At 44.9% G+C, this 12,936-nt stretch overlaps 1 protein-coding gene across 1 annotated transcript; it reads left to right on the plus strand.

Annotated features, from left to right (window-relative positions):
• Positions 1–4,973: 4,973 nt before the first annotated feature.
• Positions 4,974–9,447, plus strand: SOX4 (SRY-box transcription factor 4). The gene is made up of 2 exons (XM_029590758.1): positions 4,974–5,132; positions 5,275–9,447. Exon 2 carries the CDS (start codon positions 5,798–5,800, stop codon positions 6,989–6,991), a length of 1,194 nt encoding a protein of 397 aa, XP_029446618.1. The 5' UTR covers positions 4,974–5,132; positions 5,275–5,797; the 3' UTR covers positions 6,992–9,447.
• Positions 9,448–12,936: the final 3,489 nt, after the last annotated feature.

Raw genomic sequence — 12,936 nt, forward strand, 5'->3', positions numbered from 1 at the left:
CAGTCCTGAAAATGGCGCCAAGGAGCCCTCGCCCTTACTATGTCACATGGGCTATTGCCGCCATTGGTGTACCCGAGTGGCATGGTAAGGGAAAGGGCCGTCGGCGCCATGTTGATTGCTGGCAGCCGATGGCCGTAGTGCAGGAGATGTGTCCCGGACCCGACCTGGCCCCCTGCTGGAGCCTCCCGGACTTCTGTCAGGTTTTGTGTGTGTTGTGAGGGCCTGGGAAGTAAATAAATTTGGCATGTGGGGGGGGGGGGGGGGGAAGAGTGTGAGGAGGGTGGTGGTTGTATTTTATCTGTAAAGGAAATAGTTATCTTCCGGCGAAAAAAAATGGAAGTGAAACATGGACCTGGACTGGCGAAATGATTAGTGTAGCGTGTGTTAGTGTAAGGTGTAACAGATGGCGCTTACGTCCAGCAGATGTCGCTGTTTTCTGGAAAAAATCTTTAAACCTATTTTACCTGTCACAGGTATGACATATCTGTAATGTAAGTACAGAAGAACCTTCCTGTATGCGAAATGAAGGTTGTGTCCAAATTTGAAAGCAATCGGTTCAGTGGTTTCTGAGATTAGCGATTTTGTCCAAACTATTTAATAGGAATGTGAATCGGGCTTCGGACGATTGAAAATATCATCGATATTTTCAAAATCATCAGAAATCGGGGGCTCCCCCAAAACCATAGGAAAACCCCACGATATTGATTGTGGGGGTTCCCTTATCGTTTTGGGGGAGGGCGGGAAAAACGGCACACAAAAATAACCCTTAAACCCACCCCGACCCTTTAAACGAACCCCTTAGCTTCCCCCACCCTCCCGACGCCCCCAAAAACTTTTTACAGGTACCTGGTGGTCCAGTGGGGGTCCCGGGAGCGATCTCCCGCTCCGGGCCGTCGGCTGCCACTAATCAAAATGGCGCCGATGGCCCTTACCATGTGACAGAGTATCCGTGCCATTGGCCGGACCCTGTCACATGGTAGGAGCACTGGATGGCCGGCACCATCTTGTGCTCCTACCATGTGACAGGGGCTGACCAATGGCACCAGTAGCCCCTGTGACATAGTAAGGGCAAAGGCTATCGGCACCATTTTGATTACTGGCAGCCGATGGCCCGAGTGCAGGAGATCGCTCTCGGACCCCCGCTGGACCACCAGGGGCTCTTGGCAAGTCTTGGGGGACCCTCCTGACCCCCACAAGACTTGCCAAAAGTCCAGCGGGGGTCCGGGAGCGAGCTCCTGCACTCGGACCATCGGCTGCCAGTATTCAAAATGGCGCCGATAGCCGTTGCCCTTACTATGTCACAGGGGCTACTGGTGCCATTGGTCAGCCCGTCACATGGTAGGAGCACAAGATGGCGCCGGCCATCCAGTGCTCCTACCATGTGACAGGGTCCAGCCAATGGCACGGATACCCCGTCACATGGTAAGGGCAAAGGGCCATCGGCACCATTTTGATTAGTGGCAGATGACGGCCCAGTAGCGGGACGACGGCCCGGAGCAGGAGATCGCTCCCGGGACCCCCACTGGACCACCAGGTACCTGGGGGGGGGGGGGGGGGGGGAGGGTCGGGAGGGTGGGTGAAGCTAAGGGGTTCGTTTTAAAGGGTCAGGGTGGTTTTTTTGTTTATCGGCTCGGGCGCAGCCGATAAACAAAACCACGATCGGGCCCTATGCAAAAAAACCCACATGTGAATCGGAACTGGAATCGGAAACGATTCCGGTTCCGATTCACATCTCTACTATTTAACATTTTTATTTATATAGATTAATTTTTTTATATTTTCTTAACACGCTGAATGTTCTGCACCGACTAGCCCACGCTTCTCACACCCTGCCTGCTCCTACCTTATCTGGGGCACTCAGCAATCAATTCCTGCCGCCAAAGAAAATAGGGAGGAGGACTTCACTCCCTTATTGTGACAAACCGCGGCACTAGCAATTTCTTTTTTTTTATAACTTTTCCTCAGTCCTGGAGCTCGCAAAAACAGCGACCGAACGGCTGGGTGAAAAAAAGAGGGGGGGGGGGGGGGAGAGCAGTTCCTCCCCTCCCTGCCATCTCACTCCCCGAGATGGCCAATGGGGCTAGAGAGCCCTGCAATTTAAAAAAAGGCGCACGCATGGTTCCCAAGGGAACCAAGGCAATAGGTGTGCGCATCATTGCACTCCACCCAGGGAGCCTCTCCCTGGCCCCCGACGCGGTGCTAGAGCCTGACGCATTAGGCTTGTGCATGTGGTCACAAAACCCACCTGCCCTGTCATTCTGCAAGTGATACCTAATGGTTGGATTTAAGGTTGATGATTACAGGAATCTGGAGGAACTCCCAGTGCATGGCTCCTGGCCAGGGACTGTTGTGATGGCTGAGAGTTGATATAAAATATGGGATAAAAACCCCAGGTACTTGTGAATGAAGGCTAATGGTGCTGGATTCCAGCCCCAGTTCTGATTGAGCTGGAAGCTGAAAAGAGCAGTAGAAAACTATCAGACCTAATAATAATAATTCCTCTGATTGCCATTACATTCCTGAGTCTAATCTGTCATGTAGGCAATTATGTCATGGTAATACTTTGCCATTGTGTACCATGTTAGATATTATTTTGTGCCAACGTGGAAAGCTATTTTAAAAGCACAGCACAAGTTCATATCCATTTTTTGTATTTCACAAGCCTATAAAATAATTCTAAGCCATCAGGGCCATTTTGAGCTATTTTTCTTTTTAAAACTTTCTTCTATACACATTTTGTAACTTCAGGCTTATTTTTGTAAAAGCAAAATGCAAGAAATGCCAACCCCAAAATGTTTTAAGATTTAGGAGCTAAAAAATCCGGAGTGACTCAGTGTTTCCAACGGATTGGAGTTAGTCGGCAGCTGTTCTCCACACAATCGAAAAACAGAAACAGCAGCAGTTCAATAAGACTGAACACCAGTAGCCTCCAGCTCAAGAGAAAGTAAAAGGGCTGTTGCATCACCTAGGCTGTTAGTGTTCTCTCAAAATATTGAAACAATTTTTCTAGGTCCGGCTGGAGGAATATACGTCTATAAATTCAACCGTTCTTTATATATCACGTTGAAAAAAAGGGTATGAAAAGCCACATTCGTTCAGTAACCTAAAAGCAGAGTGGAAGTTTCCTAAATAACTGTATTCGTAAATCTAAGGATTACAACACGGCTTGGAAATTTCTTATTTCCTTGTCTTCTTCAGGATCCGAATTTGCAGAATGCCAGCGAGGGGTGAAATAAATCCTGGCTCTCGTGTCCCCATCTCCCCTCGTGCAGCTGTGCGCAGAGGCTCAGCGCTGCCACCCAGCGTCCCTTCTCGCCTCGCGCCGACGGCCGCAACCTCAGCTGAACTCTCTCCCCCCTCCACCGCAGCCCAGCTTAGCAGCAAACCCAGCCCTGCATTCTATCAGCTGCCAGCCGGGCCCAGTGACAACAGACGGCGGGGGTGGGGGGGAGCGCTAAAACCTGTTTTTTTCTTTTTTAACCTCGCCTTGTTTACCCTCTAAACGAATTTCCATTCAGAGGGGCATAAAATACTATGGAGGGGATATCTGATTTTTTTCCGATTGTCACAACCAGAAATTCCGCCATCGTACTGCCGCCTGTGAGCAAATGCATAAACCGAAGAATGAATGCGAGCATCGACGTAGACACAGCAAAACATTCCCTCCCTGCCCCTCTGCCTGGGCTAGAATGTGCCTATATGTGGGGCAGCAGGAGCACCCAGCGTGACCTCAGCCACGTGTTCCGTCTGGCTCCTTTTTTTTTTTTCCCAGCATCCCTCCCTTCCCCCATGCCGGCTGCAGCCACGGTCCAGACGGCGAGGTTGAGCCGGCCGAGGCCACGCCCACTGGAGGCGTGGCTTGGCTCTGTAAATAAGGCAACCCGGTGAGTCTGGGCAACTCCGCCCCCGCCTCGGCATCGTGAGAGCCGGCGCTGGAAAGCAGACGTTACACCTTTTTTTTTTTCCCCCCTTACTCGGAGCTCCAGTCTAGAAGCCGCATGCGTTAGCCGTTCTCTTTCCCCCACGACAACATACTTTTTATGCAAGGGTCCACATCTGAAAACGGGAAAATAAAGATAATAGTGTAAAGCTGGGTGTTCGCCGGGATGATCTCTGTAGATGTGCGAAAACGGGGGCGGGGGGAAACTGAGGCCACAAATGAAACGGTGTGGAAATAGCGTCTTAAAAGACAAGAAGCAGCTTAGGCTTTAGGAGACGAGGAAAATAACTCGGTCTCTCAGCTTTGGCTGCCGGGAAACAGAATCAGTCCTTATCTGTTTACCACAGGCTATATAATTGATATAATGGAAGTGTAACCGTCTCTGAAGGGGATGAGCCTTTAAGAGACAAATACATTTTTTAAGGGAGCGAGTAGGCATATTCAATCGCACGCGATAGCAATGCAGAAGAATAAATGATCAAATAATCTACCTCTTTCATAGTGATCCACATCACCCGTAGCCCTTTTTTGCGTTTTATTACTATTGGGTATTTAATCTGAATGCTTCAGTTGTGTACTGCAAGCTTTTTCTGTGCTCAGCGAGGTGAAAACCACCACCACTTTACAAATAATCACTGCTTTTTCGCTGAAAATCTTTCATGCACTCTGTATCCCCTCCCCCTTTTTTTATCTCGCATAACAGATAGAAAATGCATCTCTCCCCTCCCATCAATAATTTCGTGCATTATTATCCTATTCGCACATATATCAGACGCTCACAACGAAAAGAGAAATCTCAGCCGCACTTCTGCCCCTTTTAAAAGTTTGCTGGGTAAATGGAATGAGGTCAGATTTGGAGCTTCTCATTGCACGCGGTGATTATTATTGCATCGGGTTCCAAGCCAATGGGAGAAGGCGGGGCGGGGTTTGGCACGAGGAAGCGTTGGATACAGTGGTTGATTGGCCGACGCGGGCCCTGGGAAGGGATAAAGCGGCGTGAGGCGGAATTGAGATCCGCTCAAAGCTGCAGAAAGAGAGTCAGTGTGTAAGGGGAGGAAAGGCCAGATTCTAAACCCAGGTCCTTTTTCTGGTGGGGTGTGCATGGAAGAAGCAGAAGAACGGGGTCTTTGTGTGTAGACTAGCGCCCGAGCTCCTTGGAAAAACGTTCATTCAAATTCCTTCAGCTGCACGAGTGACTTTTTTTTATACATATATTTTTACTATCTCATGAAACCGTTTGCACAAACTGTTAAAATTACTAGCGTGTTGAACAAGCCCAGGAGGCAGGCATATAACATACAAATTTTTTCTTTTTTTTTTTTTTTTTTGCACAGTTAAGAGACTACATCTGGAGAATGCTTCCCCGTGCATTTCAAGGAAAGCACTTGTGAACTGGAGTCAACTGCAGCTGGGAAAGAAAAAAAAAAACGTATTTGCAAGTGACTGGAGGAGAATTTTTTTAAGTGGATGAGCGGCGGCTGCTTCAGACACTAAATATAAGAAACTACTCTGCACTTGATCGCGGTTGCTGCATCCCCCCTCCCCCAAGTCTACAAGAAATATAAATATATATATATATAAAGCCAGACGTTACTCCCAGCAACGTGCATGAGGCGAAAGCCTGTCTGGAAACTGCAACTACTTCAGCAGCAGCGGCAAGGACTCTACGAGACTACGGGCGCGTCGGACTTTTTTCTGTTTTAGCCCGTTTGTTAATTTGGCCTCCGCTGGCAGTTCCGCCGCTCGCCTCGGGAAGTTGAGAGTAGCGGGCGCCGGGTTTTGCTGGCGCGCTCCGTGCAGAAGCGGCAAGGACTGCAGCCCGGGGCTTGCTCGGAGAGCGCCGGCGGTGGCAGCGCCATGGTGCAGCAGACCAACAACGCGGAGAACACGGAGGCGTTGCTGGCTGGCGAGACCTCGGACTCGGGCGCCGGTATGGAGCTGGGCATGGCGTCCTCCCCGACCCCGGGCTCCACCGCCTCTACCGGGGGCAAAGCAGACAACCCAAGCTGGTGCAAGACCCCCAGCGGCCATATCAAGCGCCCCATGAATGCCTTCATGGTCTGGTCACAGATCGAGCGCCGGAAGATCATGGAGCAGTCGCCCGACATGCATAACGCTGAGATCTCCAAGCGGCTGGGCAAGCGCTGGAAGCTACTCAAGGACACAGACAAGATACCCTTCATCCGGGAGGCGGAGCGGCTCCGACTCAAGCACATGGCCGACTATCCCGACTACAAGTACCGGCCGAGGAAGAAGGTAAAGTCCGGCAACTCCAAGCCGCCGGGGGAGAAGGGCGAGAAGCCTGGCGGCTGCAGCGGCGGCGCCGCCAAACCCGCCTCCAAAAAGAGCGGCGGCGGTGGCAAAGTGCCTAGCAAGCCGCATGCCAAACTCCTGCTGGGCTCCAAAGCCTTCCCGGAGCAGCCCTGCCTGCCCCCGGGCGCCGCCGACCACCACTCCCTGTACAAATCCCGGACTGCCTCCACGTCGTCGTCCTCTTCGTCCAGCAGCAGTAGCAAGCACGTCCCGCCGGCTGAGAAGAAGCTGAGGCGGGTCTACCTGTTCGGCAGCCAGGGCTGCTCCCCCGTGGCGGTGCCGGCCAGCCCGACCCTGAGCAGCTCCACAGAGGCCAGCGACCCGCTCAGCCTGTACGAGGACGGCGCGGGCTGCATGCAGGACGGCGCCGCCTCGCCTGGCTCGCCCTCCGGCTACAGCAGTGGCGGGGCGGGAAGCCTACGGGCGTCGTCGCCGGCGCCCTCCACCTCGCATTCCTCCTCTTCCTCCTCCTCCCGCTCGTCGCACTCCTCCTCCGCCGCCTCCTCGGACGAGGAGCTGGAAGACGACATGCTGGACCTAAACCCCAGCCCGGGCTTCGAGAGCATGTCGCTGGGCAGCTTCGGCTCCTCCGTCCTGGACAGGGACCTGGATTTTAATTTCGAGGCGGGCTCGGGCTCGCACTTTGAGTTTCCGGACTACTGCACGCCCGAGGTAAGTGAGATGATTTCGGGGGACTGGCTGGAGTCCAGCATTTCCAACCTGGTGTTCACTTACTGAACTTGTCAGACCTGAAGAGAGAGAGGAAAAAAAAAAGCAAACCTCTAAGACAAGAAAGGGAAGGAGAAGAGACTGTCTCCTGTGTGCTTTGTTTTGGTTTTGGAAACTGTGACTCTTGTTCTGCCTTTTTGTTCAAACCGTAAATACGAGAGGAGAAGGGGCTCGTCTTTGCGGTGGCTGAAGAGCAGCGCCGCCGCTGCTGCCCCTCGTCCCAGCCCAGCCCCCGGCTCCGGTATTTGCAGAAGCCGACGGCATACGAGGGGTTCTCGACAGGATGCGAAGCGTAACTGGGGAGGGGGGGAGGGGGACTGCTCTCTCCCTACCACTTGCCTGAAGATAGAAGGAAGCCAGCACAGGAGGGTTGGCTTTGCTTGCCTTTTTTTTTTTTTTTTAAGCGCTGGGCAGTGTGGGGTTTTTTTTTCCTGAAAGGCGTCCTGGGAGATCAGGACTTGCAAACGAGGGGGGATGGGGAAGGGAAGGCAGCAGGACTTGGCCCTTGAAATTCTCAGTTTGATGTTTATGTGCAGGCAAAGGAAGGGGGGAGGGGAAGAGTTTGAGCTACGTTTTGTTTTAATTAAAAATAAATAAATGAAAGGAAGGACTCTGAAGGCGAAAGTAAGAAGATGAATTCGGTAACCCAGAACATTTTAACTGGAAATAAGTCAACGGTGAAAGAAGATTGAAACTTAACAAAAATTAACTGAAATGGATTTGCACGACGGCGCGCTTTTTGGGGGTCAGCTTCTTGTGATTTCAATGAGATGTTGGACCTTTATGGACACTAAACTTTTAAAGGAGACAGTTTTAAAATATGCCAATTTAGGTATTTATGTGGTACAGGGAAATGGAGGGCGATTCTTTCACAAAGCAGTTTTTTCCTATTTTTTCCTGGGTCAGAATCGTGGTGGTGTTGGATTATTTCACTGGTGGGTTAATATACAGTAGCATGTTATCCTGTCTATCTTTTTAAAGGTTTCTGTAAGACTGTTGAACAGTTATAGTGTTAGGATAATATAAAGCAGATAGATGGCGCTATGTTTGATTCCTACAAAAATATCACCAGCTTTTTTCATTCTTAACTCTTTAAAGGATTCAAACGCAACTCAAATCTGTGCTGGACTTAAAACAAATTAATTCAGGACCAAATTTTTTCTCAGAGTATGTATCTTGTTCTTTAGGTGTAAATGAAAAGACTGTTTTTCTCACCGATGTTCCATCCTCGTACTGTTTTTTTTTTTTCTTTTGTAAATGTAATCAGATGCCATTTTATATGTGGACATATTTATACTGGCCTAACACTTTTTTTTTTTTACGTTATCCCTTTTTTAAATTTTGTTTAGTAGGTCTCTTGTGTACCCCTACCCATTTTTTGTCTCCTTCACTGAAGGGCTAGAGTTTTAACTTTTAATTTTTTATATTTAAATGTAGACTTTTGACACTTTTAAAACGAGAGAAGAGAGATGAAAACGTTTGATTATTTTCTCAGTGTATTTTTGTAAAAAATATATAAAGGGGGTGTTTAATCGGTGTAAATCGCTGTTTTTTGGATTTCCTGATTATAAGAACAGGGCGGCTGGTTAATTTCTCACAAAGAATAACAATCGGCCCCTATTTCTCCATGTTTACACACAATCTGCAGGCTTCTTAAAGTGACAGCGTCCCTTCCCTAACCACCGGTGCACATTGCTCGCCTTTAATACATATACTTACTGTAAGACCGAGGGTATTCAATACACTGTAGTATGCAGAACAAATGTTTCATTGACTGTAACCTGCATACTGTCCAGAACGCTTTAATAAAGCAACTGGTGCACATACAGCAAAGAAAACAATAACAAAGGGATACTGTAGCTTTAACTTTAAACCACATCTTGTTTGCACTTTTTTATAAACAAAAAAAAAAAAACTAACGTGCCGTTTAAAACCACTGGATCTATCTAAATGCCGATTTGAGTTCGCGACACTATGTACTGCGTTTTTCATTCCTGTATTTGACTATTTAATCCTTTCTACTTGTCGCTAAATATAATTGTTTTAGTCTCTTATGGCATGATGATAGCATATGTATTCAGGTTTATAGCTGTTGTGTTTTTAAAGATGAAAAATGAAAGCGAAAACATCTTTGTACATTTAAGTCTGTATTATAATAAGCAAAAAAGATTGTGTGTTTATGTATGTTAATGACAGGCACTAGGACGTCTGCCTCTTAAGGTAGTCGAGTTAAAGGATTTTCTACTTTTGTTATTGTCATTCATCCTGTGCAATATGCTGTGTAGAATTTTTTTTTTATTTTTTTTTTTGTCTAACGATCACTCCACAACACAGTTTGAGGAAAGAAATCATGCCAGCTAATCATGTCAAGTTCACTGCCTGTCAGATTGTTGATATACCTTCTGTAAATAACCTTTTTTCGAGAAGGAAATAAAATCAGCTGGAACTGAACCCTATAAACCTAACTGCATCTGTCTCTTATTTATAACAATTTTTTTGCAGTGGTAAATATTAAAAATATAGCTGTCTCACTGATACAAATCATTCTGAAGACTCCTACCATGGGTAGAATTTTTGTGTGAGCAAGCAGTAGATCTTTGGCTGCTAAATAATTTGGCAGGCCAGAGCCTTTCAGTAATGAGCATGTGAGGAAGAGAGGGAGCTAGCTGAATGCTTTCTAGGAATTTGAGGACAATGTTAAATCCAAGCTTAAAACATCTGTATAAAACATACAATCAAAGACCTTGCCTGCGCTGCTGACTTTAGTACCCCTACTCAAGACTTCCTTGTTCTGAAAGAAGCCACATCATTTTAGGCTGCCCTAGTGTTGTCCCCTGCAGTTTGATTTCCATGTCTGGGAAATAAAGCAAGCCAGGGTCTCTCTCCCTTTGACTCCAACCTTGGCTATGAAAGATGTGTTCCATTTCTTGTCTAGCATAATAAATATTCAGAGATCATGTTGTAAATGCCTGATAAGTAACCTGGGCAAATCTGTGCTGGAGAGGGGTTAGACTTAAATTCTTACTGGGTTGTTAAAAGGCCATTTGAAATTGTGTTCTCGGAAAGTCTGGACAGTGAGCTATGCTGATTTCTTAGGAAGCCTTGACATGTCAATATCCGATAAAGAAAGGTAAAGTAATAGATAAACAAGGTCGTAACATTTACTCTCTCAGTTCCCATACTCCAAATGGATTTGGATTTTAACCTCAATAAGGAAATAAAGTTCCTGGAGAGATAAGTGTATGTTTTTTTAAATCAGGCCCATGATGTAGACCAGTGCTAGAAAGATAGTTTTTGCTGAACTGTTTTGAGACATGTGCAATTTCCTCTCTTGTTTACAATTGCTAGTTTACTCCCCTCCTGTCTAATCTGAAACAGGTTTTAGCAAGGATTTAGATATTCATGAGATGAGTATCATAAAAAGCTTTAATTGCTCTGGAGACAACAAAAGGAAAGATGATAAATGAGTACTTTGGAAGAAGCATTACAAGTAGAATTTTTGAGCAAGAAGAGAAATGCAACATGAACTAAATTAGAATTATGGTCATTTTTTCTACACGTTTAATGCAGAGAATGCTTTTCTGCAGTCATTTTGGCTAATGGCCAGGTTAGCTCTTGATAGTAATAGTGATAGTCCATTCTGTTTTTGTTTTTGTTTTTTAAATTCCTTATTTGAGTAGTTAAGGTACCACTGAATGGACTGATGTAAATCCTTAACTGGCTTTTGTTGCAGAATAATAAACCACTGCATGTTCAACTATATGATGCAGAAAATTATTAGTTTTAATTCATGTAGCACTTCAAATAATGTAAATGCAGAAATATTTACCCTTGATGCCTCTCAGTTTCTTCACACAGGGGTATATGTTAAGATGAGAATTTGTTTATTGCACTAATGCTAATGGAGATATGAGTGGCTTGGTGTTTTTAGATAGTTTACCAACCTATGAGAAACAGGGGAGAGGGATCAATATTTTATTTACTAAAATTAGTTATAGAAAGTTAACCTTTTGTAAACATAATAGAATCACATTAGAAATAACACACAGAAATAAAAGCTAAACAAAATAAGGTGGTACCTTTTTTTGTATGGAAGTAATATGAAATTTTGTGAAAAGCTTTCGAGAGCTAATACTACTTCAGAGCGGAATTTTAATGAGGAAAAGACATTTACCAGGAAAAGTACAGTAGTGTGGCCTGCCATAAGTGAGTCAAAAGGCATTGCAGTGGAGGGGAAATGGTAAGGGGGAGGGGGGGGGGGGGGTTGATGGGCGATCAGAAATATGGTCATGTACAGTCATTGCTTGTCAACTCAACAATGAGAAATGAAGATCAGTGACCAGGAAAAAGAGAAAAGCTTGATATAAATCTTAGGCTCCTTTCTTATATTTTCACAGAAGTTTATTCACTTGCTTCAGCACTCATATGAGACTGTCTTCATTGTGAGTACAAGGCTATTAGAGGCTGTTCAGCTTTTATGGAAATACATGTCTGAGTTTGACAAATGCCATTAATGTTTGTATTTTTAGATCTAAGATTTATACTTTTTGAGGGCTAAATCAGGAGATGACTGATTAAAACAAGCTATTTAATAAAACATTCCATTATTTAATATGAATGTAAAAAATCCTGCATTGAATGCTGTTCATGTAAACTGCTTTGCCTGAATGTCAAACTTATTTTTTTCATATAGCCATTTCTATAGGCTTTACTTGCACCAGAAAGTACATATACCAAAACTACTTCATCTACTACAGCATTTCAGAATGTTGCCTTCAAAGTCTATGCTCTCTTTTAGGACTGGAGAATCTACTATTCCTATTTGTATGTCTTTGACAATAAGCATATCTATATGTAAAGATGATGCCAGAATGACCACCTTAACAAAAATTATCCCCTTTTGAGTTGGTAATGTGTGAAAAGAAATGGTTGCTGTTAAGTTAATGCAATACACTAAAGTATGAGATGACTGCAACTTCAGGCTGGTGTCTAACATTTAATGGCAGAAAGTGACTAGATTTCAAGCTTGTACACTTACCAAAAAAACAAACTGGAATTCAGTCATGGAAACCAAGAATGCTATGATGTTACACAGTGACAGAAAATACTCAAGTGACATGATTGTCTTTACAGTGAAACATTTTATGGTTTCCTATATGTGCAAGAACATTTTTTTTTAACCGATCTAATGCCAATGAATTCAATATTTCTCTTTGACAATGGTATTGAAGTTACAAAATGTGACCTGTGTTTAAACAATTTAATTGGTGGAAGCTTTGAGATTATATATATTTTTAGACAAGTGAAGATTTAAATATGAGGGCTATAATTCTGTCTGGATGGATGTCTAGCTACTGAATTATTTTGACATTGTTAGCTTGAAACTAAATGTATAATATCCTAATCAGAATTGGCCAAGTTCAGAAAATTGTATAGAAAGAGGATGGACAGGAAATGTGAAAACATTCTTCTATACTGTTTGTTTAACATTGCTGCCCAACTCTGCTTCCTAGTTAGTTAACAAAAAATATGCTTTTCTTTGTAATTCATTTCTCTTCCCTTTCCCTTCTCAACCAATCACTTTCTCCTGCAAACTTCCTTGTTCTTTTAATATTTATATATTATATTTCCTATTCTGAGTAGTTAAAGAACTTCAATGTCTAAGCCCAGCCCTTCTCATTGATCCAAACAGGAAGTGAATGAAGATTTACTTTTAGTAACTTTAAGGTAACTGAATTGTGAATTTTTATAAAACATGTACTAGTGGGCAGGTGCCACACTGTGGAAGGTGCTACTGCCCACAAGTTTCAAACTAGTGCTAATTCAACCTACTTCCAGGGGTACTGTCTCCAAATGGGTTTGTTTTGCTAATGTGACAGGAATTAACTTCATTCATCAGCCAGAGTATATTGTATGTGGTCTCAGTTTCTCAAATTTACTGCTATTCTTTATAC

Source organism: Rhinatrema bivittatum, chromosome 2 (genome assembly GCF_901001135.1).
Source record: "Rhinatrema bivittatum chromosome 2, aRhiBiv1.1, whole genome shotgun sequence".
NCBI classification, from domain to species: domain Eukaryota; kingdom Metazoa; phylum Chordata; class Amphibia; order Gymnophiona; family Rhinatrematidae; genus Rhinatrema; species Rhinatrema bivittatum.